Source organism: Lutra lutra, chromosome 14, assembly GCF_902655055.1.
Source record: "Lutra lutra chromosome 14, mLutLut1.2, whole genome shotgun sequence".
NCBI classification, from domain to species: domain Eukaryota; kingdom Metazoa; phylum Chordata; class Mammalia; order Carnivora; family Mustelidae; genus Lutra; species Lutra lutra.
Window position 1 is genome coordinate 79,220,385 of NC_062291.1, and position 18,419 is coordinate 79,238,803.

Below are 18,419 nucleotides of genomic sequence, written 5' to 3' on the forward strand. Positions count from 1 at the left end.
ACCGAGCTGCAGTGAGTCAGCTCAAGAACGAAGGTGTCGGCAGGTAGAAGTGGGAGCAGAGAGGAGACAGCGGCAGGCGACCCCTGATGACACCACCGAAGGAGGTAAAAAGAGATCGGGGGACTCGGCGAGAATAAAGGAATTTTGATGCACTGTCACACGTGGGCTTGTCCCACCAACTATGTCCCCGGGAGCAGAGCCAGGGACCCTCCCCAGCTTTGGCCGAAGTGTTCTAGCAAAGGCATCGGCAAGCGCCGGCTGAGTGCTGGGCACACCAGGGAGCCGCCCTCGCCCCGCTGGCTGCAGCCCACATGGGGACACTCAGCTCTTCCTTCTGCAAAATGGAATCCACCGGGGGTGGCGGGGGGTGTGGGCTGCAGGCCGAGCCCTTCTTGGGAAATCCAAGCTAGGCTCTGGCTACTGCTCCAGCAGTTGTGGGGCATGGGGGTCCCTTTTTCTGGGGATACGGGGCAGGCCCTGCCCCTCCTCCAGCAGTGAGGACAGGTTGGCAGGGGAAACATCAGAAGATTTGAGGCACCTTCTCTGAGTTGGAAAGGTGCACTACCTTAGACACAAACAACACGTTGTCGACAGAATACAGAATCAGGGGCGCCTGGGTGGCTCAGTGGGTTAAAGCCTCTGCCTTTGGCTCAGGTCATGATCTCAGGGTCCTGGGATCGAGCCCTGCATGGGGCTCTCTGCTCAGCCAGAAGCCTGCTTCCTCCTCTCTCTCTCTGCCTACTTGTGATCTCTGTCAAATAAATAAATAAATAAATCTTAAGGGGAAAAAAAAAAGAGTACAGAATCAGCTGTTTTCCCACAGAACAGAGTCTGGTGATCAAGGCAGTGATTCAGCCGCAGCAGCGAGGGGAGGACGTGGCGCGCAGGAACCGTTTGAATCCCAGTGTTCTGTCTTCTAGAGAAGCAGCAACAAGCTTCCATTTCAACAGCAGCAACGACCCTTGGCCTATCACACGTAATGAATATTTGCAGCGTGTGTGCGTGTCTGTGTGCGTGTGTCCATGCGGGTTTGCAGGCCACGGCAGACACATTTGGTTTTCATTGTCCTTGACTGACTGGAGGAGTAAAAGCGCTCTCCTCCCTGGAGAGAAAGTGTGGGTCAGCCCATGCATTCTCCAAGCCCAGCACGTGGTTTCTGTCACATGTCCCTCATTAGAGTCCGTGGGAGCTGTGTGGGGGTCAGGGAACGCGTGGGCCCCAGCACTCGCTGAGGAAAGGGGGCACTAGGACCAGAGTTGGTAGCCAGAGCAACACATAGTAAGGTGCTCATTCCAGACTGGGTCTCTGTGGTCCTGATGTCAGGGACGGACTAGATCCCCAGCACCCCTGGGGAGCAGGACCTCACCTATCAATTATACATCTCACGGTCACGCCAAAAAGGTGGGCTGAGGACTGGGGCGAGCACGTGCCCTGGGGCAGATGGGCCCTGCTGGCGGGCAGACCAGGGAAAGGCTTGGAACCCCAACACCAGCCTCATGCAAACAGCCTCAGCGGCAATCAGGGCTCCAGCAGAGACGAAAGTCACCTTACGCTTAAGAGAGACGTAGGTGGAGATTTTCCGGTTTTGTTCTTACAAAGCCACAATTTAAATAAAAGGAATATTTGCTTCTTCCTTATCATTGGAAATATGTCCCAGTCACCTTGAGTATCGTGTTTCCGTATTTCTAAAGAAAGAAAGAAAAAAGGATCTTCAATGGATATCCATATATCCATATATATTCTCAAAGAAAAGCACGGAGTGACCTTCGCCGAGAACGCCTGGAATATTAATGCCAGGCATATAGGGAATTTCACGGGTGCCTGGCTGGCTTCGTTGGTGGAACATGTGACTCTTGATCTCAGAGTTTTGGGTTTGAGCCCCACACTGGGTATAGAGATAACTTTGAAAGAGAAAGAATTTCAAATTTTCCTTGATCCTTTCTCATTTTTATCTTCTTTTTTCCTCTGGTGAGTCCCATTCAGTCATTCACAAAGTGTTCACTGAGAGCCCACTAGGGGCTGTTTGGAGTCTGGTGATAGAGCTGCTGGCAGGCCAGAGCAGACCTCTGCCCCCAGAGCTACCAGTCCACTGATGAGACAGACAGACAGACAGCAGCACGAACAGGAAACACAGTCTGTAGAGGGCAGGCCCCACACAAGAACGCAACATTCTACTTGTCATGTCGAAAGCCAATGGTTGGGTGCGGATTTAAATAGGGGAACAGAGGCCTTCCCGAGGGGAAGCCAGCAGAGCCAGAGCAGGGAGAACGGCATTCTTGGTGGGGACAGAGTGGGGCCCCCGTACAGTGGGCGGGTGGGTACCTTGTTCTTCCTCAGGCCACGTGAGGGTAGGACACCTGTCCAAGTCCCCAGCTCTCCGGTGTCAGATCCAGGGTGAGAACTAGATCGTCCCCTAGTCCCCTGTTCTCCTCATCAGCCCCAGGTGGCTTGCTGCCTTCATCCCTTCCCTTGTGTGTGTGTGTGTGTGTGTCCGCACGCGCACGTTTTCTTTTTACTATCAAGTGCATTTTCTTAGCCTTGCCTCCTCTTACCCCCTGTGATGCCCTCACACCTTCCTTCAAGGCCTAATTTCAGTCTTTCCAGATCACTCGTCCTACTTCTGTCAACATGTCTTTCTAGGTCTTCACGATCAACGGGCCGCTCTCTTGTGGACTCTTCCCCAGGAACACACCAGTTACGGGACAAGGGGCTGATGACCCCAGAGCCTGGCTGCAATCACGGTGTCTACTCACCCCTGGAGGAGGAGGGCTGCAGGGACGGTGACTCCAGCAGGACGGCAAGAGGAGCTGGTGTGGGGCCGGGCTGCGGCTGCCGGGTTTTCTGCCTCTCCTGCCCCCTCTCTTGTCCCCCCAGGCCGACAGGTGTTTCTCCGTGGGCTCAGAGCTCTCTGTTCACACGCCCCAGCAGCGAAGACTTCCGAGCCTTGCTGTGGACATTGCCAGGCGCCCAGCCCCCGAGGCCGTGTGTGCGTGTGGGCCCTCAGCAGCTCCTCCTACCGCGCTGCGGGGCTGCAGCCCTGCGCTGAGCAGAAACCATCCTACCTGCAAGGTCATTGCCCTCACCTGGCTGGGGCGCGGGTCCACTGAGCCCAGCCCTGCTCAGTCCCTGGCCTTGTGCCCTCTGCTTCCTCCTTCCCCTTTCCTCAGCGAGCTCCCTCTATCCAACCGCACCCCCTGTCCGAGGAGCCCGGCAGGGCCCTGCGTCTGGGAAATCTGACCCAACACCCGCCTGCTCCTCTCGCACAGACATCATTACTTCCATATCCCGCACACCTGCTCCTCCCCGTCCACCTCCCCTTCCAGGGACGCCCCCTTCTGCTCTTTGCTTTGATGCTAGCGCCCCCGTTCTCGGGATCGATTAGGACATTTCCTTCCCGCACTGGTTGCACATGAATTTTGGTTTTTACGCTTAACATTCCAAGAAGGAAACGGCAGTTTGCCGAGGAGCAAGGGCGGCCTCCTGCTGACCTCGGGGAGCAGCAGCGGGCTCGGGGGCGGGCCCGGGAAGCCCACGCGCTTATCGAGGTGATGGGCTGCAGGTGCTCCGGGAAAGCTGCCGAAGCCCCCATCAAGGACTGTTCATGCCTTTCTAACGGACTTGTTTTGGAACAGGAATTTCTTGGTTCACCAGCCACGTTGGCCGCGCACTTTGTTGCATCCTTCTGGGGCTTTTCTCCTGGGGGCCCTGCCTTTCCTTGTGGCCTCCCCCTGGGGGGCTCCCTCTGGGAGAGGCTTAGGACGCTCGCATATTCCGTCCTAGGTCTCCTGGTGAAAACAGCAAACCAGGTTAGCTGGTGTAAGCCATAATCTGGTTTGTGCATTTGTGGTGGGTGTTCTTGGTTTCTATCCTGGCTTCTCTTCTCCAGCCATGGCTGCTCCCCACTGCCGTCCAAAGTGGCTCCCAGGGGAGCTGCCGGGGGCGGGGGGGGGGCGATTTTGCACACCATGGCCTGCCAGTGTAGAAGCCCGCCCCTCCCGAGGAACTTCGCTCTGCCATCTACCCCAGTGCCCATGACTTCCAAATTCTTTATAACTCAGCCAAATGAGAGGGCACCCTGCTCTCTCAAGCCCTGTCTTTCTGCCTCCACAAGGGGTCTTACTCCATCCCTTCTGCCGGGAACGCCCTGACCCTCCTTTCTCAAAATCGACTGTACGTCAAATCAACTCCCTCCAGAAACGGCTCTGATCGTTTCCATAGGTGCGAGCTTTCCTTCCTGAGTGCCCCTGGGATTTCGTCTACCCTCCCGGAGTGGTTCTTGCTCCGGCCCACGCGTTTGGGTCAACCCTCCAAGACTGTGGTCTCCAAAGAGCCAAGAACATGACCACTCTGCCTCTGAGTCTTTAGGATGTCCACGTTCCCTTCACTCAACGCCCACAGATCGTCCCCGCTTCCAAAGCCGGCCCTGACACCCTGTCCAAAGTGGCCTTTCGTGTGACCAAACACAGTCCAGCCCTCTGACTCCTCTGTTGGCTGCAAACCATCTGTCTCTCTCGCTGGAGTGAAATTCCCAGACAGGGACTCAGACTTGTTCATGTCTGTGCCACGCGCAATGCTGGGTGCAGGACAGGGGCTCAGATCGCTGCTGGGTGGACAGATGGATCCATCCAAAAAATGCACGAACGAAGCCTATGTGTGGGGCTGGGATTTTGTGGAAGAGCTTTCTGAGAGCCAGCATGAGGACAGCCCCGGCCTCTGGCGATGTCAGGCTGCAGCCCCGAGACGTGCCAGGCAGGTGAGGGCCGCTCGCCCCGGAACCGCCCCTGCCCGCCCGCCAGCTGTTCTGCCGTTGGGCCAGGTGGCGATTCCCTACAACTGTCCCTGTGTCCTCGTCCCTCTAGCCGGTCACAATCCATGTGAACCGAGCAACCCATGTCACCCAGGTGGGCCCGTTCTTGGGCGCCCTGTGAGCTTCCAGGAGAAGCGGTGGCCTCATAAATTTTAGGAAGGGTTAACAGAATTTAAGACCAAGTGAAAGGACCAGCAAGGGAATCTTCGAGATGAATGTGGGGCCTCACTTCAGCACCTGCACTGACCCGCTCTTACGGAAGCCCCCAGTGCCTGAGGTCCCCAGGGCGGGGGACTGGCTCCCCAAGGCTCTCAGGTGGTGCCAGGGCTCTCTTCTGCACGGGGGTAAGTTGGGGGAATTTTGCAAGGGTTTTCTCCTGCTTTCAGGATCTCATTTAGGGGCAGCGGGGGGGGCTTCTCCCCTAGTGCAGAGCGCGTCAGGATGGGTGAGAGGCCCTTTGTGTCCGTTGCAAGAATGTCTCACCATATGCAAAATGAATTAAGAGGAGAAGTCCAAATTAAATAGGGATTACACTGATCCCCTTTAAGAATTTTCAGTTCATATTGGTGCTTTTTGTGTGTGTGTGTGTGTGTGTGTGTGTGGAAGAGCTCTAAACCAGAACAGGCCTGCCCTCAAGTACTGGGTCCACAGACCCATTAGGCCAGGAATTCTTAGACAAAACAGCCAGATGTCCCCCGACAACTCGTCCCCGAAGGCTCCCCTGTCTGCCAAGACCTGCCTGCCCCCCGGCACACACATGGGGTCGTTTCTTCTCTCTCACTGTTCATTTGGCAGCCGGCGGCCATGAAGGGAGCTGTCGAGGCACAGGTACCCCCACAAGCAAAATCTTCCCCTCTGGGACAGCTCGTCCCCGTTCGCCCCGCCCCCGTGTGAACACGCCGCCAGGTGGAACCACGGACGCATTCCCTGGCGATCGCCTTAGTCACCGCCCGTTCCAAGGCAAACAGACTGCGGCTTCTCTAAGGTTCTAAAGAGAAACTCTTCACTTAGGTGCATCAAATTTACAGCTCTCCTTTATGGGCATTTCCGATGTTCTTAATGTGTTAAGAACCTGCCACGTTCAACCGATCCCACGACGGACCCACTGCTCAGGAAGGCTTTCTCGGCATTTCCACCCCGTGCTGTGAAGCTGAGTCCGAGGACCAGACTCGTCCCGGGCACCTGGGAGCCGGGTCTCAGCATCCACCCACCGGACACAAACACACTTTCTCGAGGGAGGTTTCTCTGATGAATCTGGGCTCTGGCCGCCTCTCTGAGAGCAACGCGCATCATTCCTGTGGCCCGACTTGTGTTCCTTGTCTCGAGCCTTAAGAGAGAATTGTGACTTGAAGAAAAGCCTCGGATATGGTAGACCAGGGGCTCACAGGGAGGTGGGCCCTGGTGTAGACCTTGCAGATTAGAGTGTCTGCAGACGGAGGAGGTTGGAGGTTAAGGAACAGGCAAGAAACGGCTGAGAGTAGGGTTTATGGAAGGAAGATGCAGCGAAGGGTTGGAAAAGGAGTGGGACATGCCAAGGGGGCAGTTGAGGCTTTATGCAGTAGGTAATGCATGGTCTGAGGCGGGACCAGGAGAGACAGATAAGAGTCAGATGTGTGCCGGGCGTGAGAACTGGCTGGGAAGGTTGGCAGGCTATTGCAATGATCCTGGCAAAAGGGCCTGGGGGCCTGCACTGGCCCAGTGAGGCTGGAGACAGGGAGGAAAATGCGGGAGAGCCTGGGCTGCTGTGTCAGTCCTGGAGATCTCAGAGCCAAGTCATCCATCAATATAAAATGCCTTCATGGCTTTCCTTGCAGAAAGAAGACTTAATTTAGAGACAACCCAAATCTGAAAAAAAATCAAGGATTTGGGAAATAAGAAATACAATTTATATCAAGAACATTGGCCCAAATGGACCAAAGGAAATGTTTACCTTCCCATGCAGAGTTTAGTCTCGGGGTGGGGGGAAGGCGAGAAAGATTCTTTCTGCCCCCTGGTGGCTTCCGGGAGAATTGACTAGGGAGGGCAGAACGGAGAAAGGGGACCCGTTTCTCCACCTTGCGCCCAGTATCAACGGAGCAAACACCCAGCAAACACAACGAAGACGTTTCAGACGTCCTGACATCTCAGATCTTCTGCCTGAGATCGGCGAGCAGAGGTCAGGCCCCCGCCAGTGTGGTCTGCTGAGTGTGAGCCTGTGGCTCTGCCCCCCGTCCGGCTGGACAGTGGAGTTGGCCCCAGAGAGCCTAACTCCGCATGCACTGAGTACTTGCTAGAACGTGACCTGGGAGCAGAGCATCTCTGACAATGCTCAGGAAACAGCACCACGGGCCTCCGTGTCGAATCGCACTGGCCCAGGCGCTGGGCACACAGCTCTGCACACAGCAGAATGCACTTTTAATTAGGCTGGGGTTTTCTGGTTTGAGGGGGTGTTTGGGGAGGCAGTAAAAAGGACCAGTCTATTTCCCACTTTCGTCTTCGGGCTCGCCTCTTGTCCCCCGCGAGGGCGGCATTCTGCGGTCCACTCGAAAAAAATGTGCTTTTGATTTCCTGACCTTTTTGATAATGCTCTTTGGCTAACGTGTGGCCCTGTGAAAAGCCGATTTTAAGAGGTAATGTCTCTTCCAGAATTTGCCTTCATGCAGGGGAATAATGCAGAAGGATGAAGAAAAGCAGGAGCAGTTGGGGGCTGGCTGAAAACAGTCCAGTCATTATCACTGAAACTGTAAGTGGATATGGCAGCCCGCTGTGCGGGGCGTTTGGCCCGGCCTACAAAATGCTGCTGGTTTTCCAGATATCCTGTTGTTTAGTTTTGTCCCAAACAAAACAAACAAAAATGCGCATAATTGTACCGGGCCTCAAAACCCATTTTATTCTCCCAGTATACCAAGGACGTTCTGAATGGTGGCGCCACTGGAGAGCGAGGCCCTCCGTGGGTTCCTCTGAATAATTGTTTATCCACACTCTGTTAGACAGAGGCCAGCCAATAGAAAGTTTCTGCCTCTCTAACACTAGAGCATCCTTTGTGAATGGGCCATTCCAAATGGATTCTAATTCTGTAGTCGTGAAGACCTGTTTCAGTATGGTGAATTTTGCAGATAACCGGAACTTATCCAGTTAATGGAATCTTTTTGTTACTATCACAATTTTGAATAGAAATATACTCGAATGTACTCGAATTGTTTCCTTGACCAGTCAGCATTGTCATTACCAATGTCAACTCTGATTGCCCTGACCACGTTGTGTGCTCGGGGGCTGTTGACATGTTCAGGCTTCTAGGCCTTGGATTGGTAGGGTCTACTCTTTCTTTCTTTTTTAATATTTTGTTCAAATATTTCTTCATTACCTTTCTTTTTGTCAACATCTGCTTTGGGCAAGGTGTAATGGGCTGCAGAGCAGGGGCTGGGCGAGGCTACTTCTGCAAGACAATTGTCCTTGACCCCTACCAGCTGGCCCCCCACCTGCCCAGGTCACCTCTCCTGATGAGGAAGCTGAGGTCTGCTTGCCTTCTGGTCCTGGCCTAAGGTGCCACAATTAGTTAAGCGATCCCAGGACTTGAACCTGGTCCAGCTCGTCCCCAGGGTCCAGGTTCCCTTCATATTCTGTTAACTTACTGAGGTTAATGGAAGGAACTGGTTGTTCGTGGAACACGGTCAGAAGGTCACTCTAGGTCTGTGTCGGCCCTTCCTGCTACAGTCCGTCTTCCTCCAGAACAGGCTCCCAGCACCACTGTCCACGGGGCAGTGTTGAGTGCCAGCGGGCACACAGTAAGAGCTGTCCAGGAGGTGATGTACACCCTTCCACTAACATGCCATTTCCACGTTTTGTCCTTTTCTTTCGGCACCAAAAATTTCTTCTCCTTATGCCACGCGGCCCAAGTGGCTGTCCCATTAATAGGGCATGAGCTCTAGAGCCTCGATTCAAGCCGCATTTTGCTTGTAAGAGGCAAGTTTCTTTCTTTTTTTTTTTTTTTCACCTTACTTTTGGACACTCTGTTCATGTTCCAGATGGTGAAGAGCCTGGATAAGCAACCAGCAGATAAGGACAGTCGGAGATCGTCATGACTCACAAGGAATGCTGGCACAGGACAGTTTCCATATCTTAACAAAGGCAATAAAGGAGTAATAGAAATGAATAATGCATTCATTATCGTAAGCTCAAAGTGGTCTCCAGACTTTCTCCTCCCAACGTGGGTCCTTTATTTCCAAACGTTCTCGACAGCATCTTTGGTGATATGATCAGAAATATTAATTACCGCAAGCGTGAACCACCAGCGGCTGTAGACGGAGAGCTCGTAATTACACACAGTTGGCTACACACGGATGCTTCTCTGGCTGACTTATAAAAAAGCATATGGAATAGAATTACGTAAATCACAGTGTGGCTCTGGAGAAGAGGCAGAGACCCGGGAGACTGGAGACCGTGACCCTTAATTCCTGCAGGCCTTGCCCTCACCCCGTGCAGAGCCCCTGGAGGCCGCTGACCAACCTCGGGGGCTCCTGCGGACCTTCCCCACCCCCCGCCGGCTCTGTTCAGGGGTGGCCGCAAACAGTCTGGGGAAGTGAATCCAAACAGATGTCTCTGTATCTAAATCCCACGCCTCTGGTGAAATTCCATGAAGATCTCCACGTTGAGGACAATGACAGGCAGTTTGGGTCGGAAGTAGGCTGTACTAGGGCGAAAAAAAAGCCAGTATTCAAAATCACCCTTAAAAATACAATAGTAGGGATGCCTGGGTGGCTCAGTCATTAAGCGTCTGCCTTCGGCTCAGGTCATGATCCCAGGGTTCTGGGATCGAGCCACGCATCGGGCTCCTTGCCCCGCCGGAAGCCTGCTTCTCCCTCTCCCGCTCCCCCTGCTTGTGCTCCCTCTCTCGCTCTGTCTCTGTCAAATAAATAAATAAGATCTTTTAAAATAAAATACAATAGTAAAGGCATAAAAAATCTTTAAGGCAGACCTGTAAATCAATCTAATCTGTCTTCTGGACTTACTCACGTGAGGTAACCACCAGCTGTGTATTCAACAAGACAAGAGAGATGTGTAATGAGGATTTATTTTTCCCATTTTCTTTTGCACACAGGTTCACTGCATAGTTTTGTGAGAGATGCATATAAATCCTTTTATTGGTACAGATTCAAAGATTTTTATTGATACATTTATAAAAATTTTTTTTCTACTTGATCAAAATAACCATGTAAATAGAACTAGAAACCTAAAAGAAAGTATATATAAAATATATAAAAATGGAAATATAAAATGGAAATATAAAAATGGAAATAAAAGGGGTACCTGGGTGGCTCGGTTGGTTAAGCGTCTGCCTTGGGCTCAGGTCATGATTTCAGGGTCCTGGGACTGAGCCCCGTGTCAGGCTCCCTGCTCAGTGAGGAGTCTGCTTCTCCCTCTCCTTCTGTACCTCCCCACGGCTTGTGCTCTTTCTCTCTCTCTCAAGTAAATAAATAAATTTTTTTTTTTTAAAAAGGAAATAATAGAAGAGCACAAATACTTCAGAAGTACTTCTGGATTAATCTCTCAGTCATTCAAATTATTCATTAAACATTACACATATTTTAACTTTAAAGATTTTATTTATTTACTCGGCGTTGGGGGAGAGGGTGGGAGAGAATCTGACTCGCTCAGCAAAGAGTCTGACTTGGGGATCGATCTCACAACCCTGAGATCATGACTAGAGCCGAAATCAAGAGTCAGATGCTTAACCAACAGAGCCACCCAGGCGCCCCCATAGTTTAACTTTAAATCACAGTGACGTGGCAGTTACATCAAGAAACTGAGGTAGCCTCACGGTCATGAGATACTGAGAATCTGCAGATTCATACGTATGGGCAACAGCACTTTCAGATGAGACGAGATCACTCAATGTGAGTTACGTGAGAAACCAGACACTGTCAAAGTAAGTTGCCCTAATGTCCCACTGGATTTGCTGCGCCATGTTTGGCCATGTAGAAACGTATAAAACATATCAAACCATGACATTTTCATTTTGTAAGATGGCCTTTCTGCAGCACCGTCCACTAGAACTTACAACAGTGGAATCGTTCTGTATCTGTACTGTCCAATGGGGCCGCTCTGGTGGGTGCGACTGTGTCCCCCACGGGGGCACGGGGCTGGCTCCGTGGGTGGAGCATGCAACTCTTGGTCTCGGGGTCATGAGTTCAAGGCCCCTGTTAGGCTTGGAGCCTACTGAAGAAAAAGGAATTGTGTCCCTCTCCACCCCCAGCCCCTGGCAAAAAGATACGTTGAAGTTCTAACCCTTGGTGCCTTGCTGACGTATTAAGATAAGGTCATATACCAGATTACAATGAGCTCCAAATCCTGTATGACTGGTAATCCTCATGAGGAGTTGACCCAGGTAAACACACAGAGACAAGGTGGCCTTGAGAACAGGGAGGCAGAAACTGGGAATGAGGCAGCTGCCAGCCAAGGAACACTGAGCATTGCTGGTAACCAGCCACAGCTGGAAGGCTCCAGAAAGACTCCTCCTGGATCCATCAGAGCGAGCACGGCCCTGTCAATTCCTTGGGTTTGGACTTCCAGCCTCCAGAACTGTGAGAATCAATGCGTGTTGTTTTCAGTCGTGATAAGCTATTACAGCAGCCCAGGGGCCCCACAGGGCCAGCTGTGAGCCCCTGAAATGTAGCTAGTGAGGCTGAGAACTGAATTTTAATTGTAATTAAGTGAAATAGACAGCCGTGGCTCTTGTGGACGGGGCAGCTTTATCAGTTTGTCGGAATTCTACACTAGTCCTATACATCCAAACCCTTTTAGTTGACCCGTGAACAGCACAGGGGTTAGGGACACCGACCGCCCGCTTGGTCAAAAATCTGACTCCCCCAAAACTTCACTCATCGCCTACTGTTGCCCAGAAGCCTTGCTGATAACATGCACAGTCGATTAACACATATTTCCTGTATCATATGTGTCATACACTGTATTCCTACCATCAAGTCAGCGCTCCTAGAGAAAACACAATGTTCTTAAGAAAATCAAGGAAAATACATTGACCGCACAGTATTGTACTTATTGCAAAAAAATCTGTGTAGAAGCAGAGCCATGTGATCCCATGTTGTTCAAGAGGCAACTGTATTGAGCTGATTGTTTGATTTAAAACTGAGAATAATCATACCCTTACGAGTGAGCTTTCACGAAGCACATGCTCTCTCCCACTGTATGTGTAGATACATACAATCTTTGCTTTAATGGTCAATTAAACAGCATCAGCAACGGTTAGCTTCCAGTCTGGCCATCTCTGAACATTCTCAGACGTGCGGATAGTGTATAGAAGGCTCCACATACAACCGAGCTGAGATCCTTAAGCTCTGAATTCACAAACCCCCAAATGCTGTTTTTCTTATTTCATGATCAAAAAGCTCCGTGAGTTGAGAGATGCTATTCAGACTCACTGAATACTGAATTAACAAAGTGTGATGAATGGGACTGCGTGAAGTATTCATGAGTCTTCATTTAACACTAATTAAGTAACATTTTATAAAAGGCCAGTGTTAAATGCTTTTAAGACCCTGGCACAGACTGACAAAAGCCTGAGAAATTAAGGGGCAGGGGAAAGACATGATCCAAAGACCACAGAGTTGAATTAGGCAAGTAGGGGCACAACCTTTATACCTTTCTGGTATGATGGCTTTAGCATGCAACCTATAACTGGTTAGAGAAACCACTTTCTGTTTATTGCTTTTAATCAAACTGTGATGATCAAAGAAACAGATACTCGTGCTGGTCACTCATGGTCTGCTTAACGCATACCAGACAAGCGAAGGATGTCTTTCTCTCCTCCGAGGTGGCTGAAACATGTATTATTGAATTCCATATTAACGGGTAATTCATAAAAATCACAAATGCCACATAGCTTTTAAGATTTGCTCTGCTAGGTTTCATTTTTTTTTTTTAAGATTTTATTTATTTGAGAGAGAGAGAGAGAGAGCACATGCAAGGAGAGGGGTAGAAGGGGAGGGAGAGAAAGGGAGAGAATCCCAAGCAGACTCCCACTGAGCTCAGAGCCCAATGTGGGGCTCGATCCCAAGACCCTGAGATCATGACCTGAACTGAAATCAAGAGTCGGATGCTTAACTGACTGAGCCACCCGGGTGCCCCCAGCTTTGTTTTGTTTTTTTTTTTTTTAACAGCACATCCATTTGAAATTTCTTCTTCATATTGCAAGTGGAGAGATACAGTGAGAAACCCCAGCGATAAAAATCTGTAAGCTATTTTGGAGCTCTCCGTGAATAAAAATTTGGCATACCAAATATATTTAGCAACTTCAGCTCTTGGTCTAATTGAGAATTAGACCATCAATAGGAAACTATTTCCTGGACAGGGCTGGACTGAAGATACCAACTGTGACAATTAACTGGATACAGAAGTGCCGTTTTACTTAGAATTAAATCTTAAAAAGCCAACGTGTTTTTCAAACTAAAAAACTTGGCTAACAGTAATAGCCCACCCTTTCCAGGTACCCATTTTAAGGGCCTCTGTTGTATTAAGAATCCATGAATCAGAACCTTAATTTGTTTTTAAAAACCTTAAGCTTTTAAATAAGCTATTTTCTAATTGGGAATTTTAGAGGTGTTCAAACTGTAAAAAAAGGTAGTCTCCCAGGAAATATTTAGTTGAGGGACAATGAGAGGAGGCGGCACTAACTTTTAAAAGCTATACCTGAACGTTCGAGTTCGGCGGAAATCCCTACTGTCGGGGAAAGGCATTGGATCGAGGAAAAGGAGCGGTAAGAACCATGTAAGCCCCCTTTCTCAAAAGATACTAGACACAGCTATTACTGAACTGCCATGAAAACAATTATATTCTTAGGGTGCCTGGGTGGCTCAGTGGGTTAAAGCCTCTGCCTTCAGCTCAGGTCATGATCCCAGGGTGGTGGGATCCAGCCCCGCCTGGGGCTCTCTGCTCAGCAGGGAGCCTGCCTCCTCCTCTCTATCTCTGCCCGCCTCTCTGCCGACTTGTGATCTCTGTCTGTCAAATAAATAAATAAAATCTTTAAAAAAGTTATATTCTTCATTTATTTTCATGTTCACAAATGGATTAAAATGTTCAAAATTATGAAACAATATACATGACATGATTCCATTTTTATTTAAAAATAAGACAGGGTCGCCCAGGTGGCTCAGTCAGTTAAGCGTCTGCCTTCGGCTAGGGTCCTGAGATCAAGTCCCGCATCGGGTTTCCTGCTCAGTGGGGAATCTGCTTCTCCCTCTCCGCACTACTTGTGTGCTATCTCTAGCTACCTGTCTCTCAAATAAAAATAAAAATCTTAAAAAAAGAAAAAAGACATGTAGGTACAACATCAAAACATGAATGGCAGGGGTGGTGATTACTGATGGCATGGTAAGTGATTTTGTATTTTCTTTGGTAATATGTCAGTGGGAATTATAACCAACATTTAAATCACTTGGAAAATAGGATTCATTTTATCCTAAACCTACCAGGGACCTCTTTACTGTAAAAAAGACAAAACTCTTGTAAATGTGCTCCATAAATATACTGTGTACTATTATGAATGATTAAGGCACACTTGCTTTATGGGGTATTTTAAGAGAATTTCTCTGTAAACTAAGCTTTTTGAGAGAAATTATATTTGAGTTTGCTACCTAAATCCTATGTCTATTTCCTAATTTATCATGTGAAATCTGGATTTTTTTTTTTTAAAGATTTTATTTATTTATTCGACAGACAGAGATCACAAGTAGGCAGAGAGGCAGGCAGAGAAAGATGGGGAAACAGGCTCCCTGCTCAGCAGAGAGCCCCATGTGGGGCTCGATCCCAGGACCCTGAGATCATGACCCGAGCCGAAGATAGGGGCTCAACCCACTAAGCCACCCAGGTGCCCCTGGATGTTTTTCTTAAAGTGAGATTTACTTTATTTTTGTTTACTCCTGAGAAAGGAATCCATCATGCTTTGATTTAGGTAACCAAATGATCTGGAATTCCCAGAGTTACTGTAAATGAGATATTATGATTCATACAGCCAATGTTCTACCTCTGTTTTCTGCATATTCATTACAGGTAAAATGTAGTAAAAAAATTGAAAAGTATGGAAACACATGTCTTTTAAGTATTGATCAGCACAACCCACTGCAGATAGAAACAGCTTTATTTTTTTCATTCAAGATTTATCAAATGGACTGTTCAAAAGGCATACACAAGAGCAAAAAAAAAAATCACATGCAATCAAACTTGTTTTGCTTTAGTCACTGGTTTTCTTTTGGAAAAGAACACACATTTGAATAACTTCTAATTCAAACATTATGTTTCCATTTCATTTCCTTCTTTTCTTTAAAGTTAGCAACCACCAAAACCTTCTAGATAACTCGTCATTATATTCTTCCTCATTTTTATTCACACTTAAATATTACAAAGCCTATACAATCAAACCATAGACTGCTCAGATATCTGAAAAGGTTCATTTACATAATAGATTCTGCTATGTTAAGAAACCACACACAAGTGATATTTTGCAAAATGGATAAAAAATAGGATACATTGTCTGAAAGCAAAGCTAAACAGTAATGATTTCTTATCTAAATAATTTTAATCAAATGAATAATATATTCATTTGGTAATAGCCTCTTTTATAGAATACTTTAAAAAAAGTGCTCAGATTACATTTTTTAAAAATAACAAAAATCTCACAGAACTGGAAGAATGTAAATAAAGATGGTGGCCTGGAAAACCTTGATGACATTTCTGCTCCGGAAACAAGGAAGCAGGTAAGCATTTGCGTGCATCCGGAAAGGAACTCCAACTCCAACTCTAAGAGTGTGAATGCATAGCTTAAAGCCTTGAAAAGATAGAAACTATCTTTGAAAGGTTCTTGAGTGTCTTTCTTTGGATGAAAGCCATGAACATAAAACCAGATTTCTCAGCTAGACCGCACGTCACCCAGCCAAGCCGGGTCACTTGCCTTGCTGTCCTTTTCTAGTACGCTATCAGTACTCAGCCAGGATACCAAAGAACAAATAATTAACTCATTAGGATCAATACACTGTCTCTTCCCCAAAGAACAGCGCATGAATACAGCAACTGAGCAAAAGCATCTTGGTGGCCAGCTCTCTCTGGAGGTTCACCATAGCCAGCCTTGAATGCCGCCCGCAGGGGCAGGACCCTGATTCCCAGACAGGGATGTGATCGATCACTTTGCTCTGAAGGAACCCAAACTGAATTCTACAGGAGGAAACCAGAATCGTGGTAAGATATGAGTCCGGTTTTCTCTTCACGGGCTACTCAAGAGTTGTGATCTCTAGGGCTGCTATTCCACATGCCAGTCACAGAGATAAAGAGGTTGTGATGCAGATGGTAGCATCAAAAACATTCTGACGCCAAGGGTACCAAGATGCGGCCCCACCCCGCTGACTTTGCTGGTACTCATATTACTCACAACACTTCTGAAGTCCTACTTTGAAATTTCTTTCAAAATTCAGCTATGTCCACAGCACAGTATATAGAGCATAATTCCATGTATATTCAAATTATGTACATATGTGTGTAGATATATAACAATTCTCTCTTCTTCTAGTATGGTAGAATTTCAGATTATATTTTACCTTCTTATTTATAGTTTAATATTTGAACTGCTTACAGTAAGTACCATTTTGTGATTCTAAAAACATTAAGCTATCTTCTTTTTGGAGGAAAAAGAAAAAAATCTACAGATTCTGAAGGCATTTCCAAACAAGAGTCGATCAAATACTCTTGGGAGATGATTTTAAAGAACAAAATCTCAGAAGAATGCAAAACCCATGCGATCAGAGAAAATGGCTTTCCTCGCTACTCTCACCTCAGGTGGCAAAGTACCTGCACGTGGCGGGTGTTTTACACACACACACACACACACACACACACACACACACTCTGAATGAATAAATACACAATTTATTTGGATGCTGAATTTCTAGACATGTGATTTTTAAAATCATTGTTTAATGATCCTTCTTTTAGCTAAACGAAATTATTTTCTAATGTCTTATCTAAATTCAGTGTATTTAGAAGAAAAGATTAAAACCAGTAGTAGATTTCAAAGTACTATGTTTTATAATATGGTTTTTAAAAAATATTGATAGAAAACGGGCAAAATGGGGAATGGAATGAACTCAGTGGCCAAGCAGCTGGCAGAAGGCCGGGGGGTCACCTGAGAGAGAGCACAGGAAACTAACCCTCCTCTGTCATTCATCATCTCCAACACAATTCTGTTCTGTGAACTGATGCGACTGAGTCTCCTTCCCCCCAGCACAGGGCCTGCAACCTTGACCGGGGTGGACAAGGGAAATTTGCTGACTGCGTGAGGGGTCAAAAGAAAGTGAGAGGACACGGAGCGAGCATGTGCTGACTCCCAAATCAAAGGGCAAAAAATGGATTGCTCCACCTCTGCCCTGGAACAGAGGTCAAGATGATTCCTATGCTTCATTAAACGTGGTTTGTAGCACAGCTATAAAAGGAGTCAGATATTAACTCATTTTTAATCAATAACCGAAGACAAGTGTCCTGAGTTCTAAGGAGTGAAAAATTTAGCATACAGTTACTTCTGATGGGTCTTAGGTCAAGGCAGGAGCTAACATTTTCTTAAAACAGGCAAAAAAAAAAAAAGCCCCCCAAACAAAAAACCAACAACCCCCCCCCCCAAAACCTCCATTTCTTCGATTTTTAGAAATAGAATGAATAATACGTGCAACTAGGGTAATCATATTACTTCGTTGTCAAACTGGGATACTTTTGAGTGTAAAATTATTTGAGAGTAATAATTATTCTAGGAAAAAACAATCGTGTGAAGACAAGAGACATGACAGCACGGGGGCTGTCGTGGGTAAATGATCCTCTGAGGTTCACAGGACCGCCTTTAAGGTTTGTATCTTCTGTTCTATCAACTACACAACCTTCGGCAGGGATACGAAACACGGAGTGCTCTTGCGAAGAGTCTGCGAAGAGGTAGGCCGACTCCCCACCTTCTTCCGCAGCCCTAGGTCTCCTGGCATCAGCCAAGGTCAAACTGCTCTGAGCAGTCGGCTGTGATTTCTTGGACCAAAAAAAGCACGACGGTGTTTAAAAGACTTAAGATCCACCTACTCATTTTACTTTCCAAAATATTAACATGAGACGTCGATACCGTATCTTGTTCATAAAACAAACTTCCGGAACGAGAGACCCCCACGAGGAGGCCAGGTCACGGCCCGTTTTCCAAATCTTTACAGGGGCCGGGGATTCTCACGCAAACGCCGCCACAAAATGGTTTAGAAAAGCCATAGAGGAGTCAAAATAAAAAATATCTCATCTGTGGGCAGGCGGGGGTGCGTAGGGGTGCGTAGGGGTGCGGGGCGCGCCGCCGTCAGTTCCGCAGCAGCAGCATCCGCTCGGCGCACGCCTGCCCCACCAGCCGCGCGTACTGCAGCACCGCCGCCTCCTCGGCCGCCGCCTTGTGCTGCCTCTTGTAGACGCCGTAGGGCAGGATGGCTTTCTTGTGGAACACCTGCAGCCGGTCGGGCTCCTTGCTGCGACCTTCATCCACTGCAAGGACAAAGAAGACGCATTAAACCAAGTCATGGTCACGCTACTGTCGCCCCCGAAAGGAACGATAATGCCCGCG

General features: G+C 48.2%; 1 protein-coding gene across 6 annotated transcripts in view; it reads right to left on the minus strand.

The window, feature by feature from the left end:
- Positions 1–9,224: 9,224 nt before the first annotated feature.
- Positions 9,225–18,419, minus strand: part of ATE1 (arginyltransferase 1) — a 166,017-nt gene continuing 156,822 nt past the window's right edge. For 5 of the 6 annotated variants that reach the window (XM_047702977.1, XM_047702982.1, XM_047702981.1 and 2 more), the window contains one exon: positions 14,919–18,340. In XM_047702977.1, the coding sequence (XP_047558933.1) occupies positions 18,162–18,340 (179 nt within the window). In that variant the 3' untranslated portion in view covers positions 14,919–18,161. Of the gene's footprint in view, positions 9,477–14,918; positions 18,341–18,419 lie in introns of those variants that run through there. The other variant, XM_047702978.1, reaches the window with a different exon arrangement.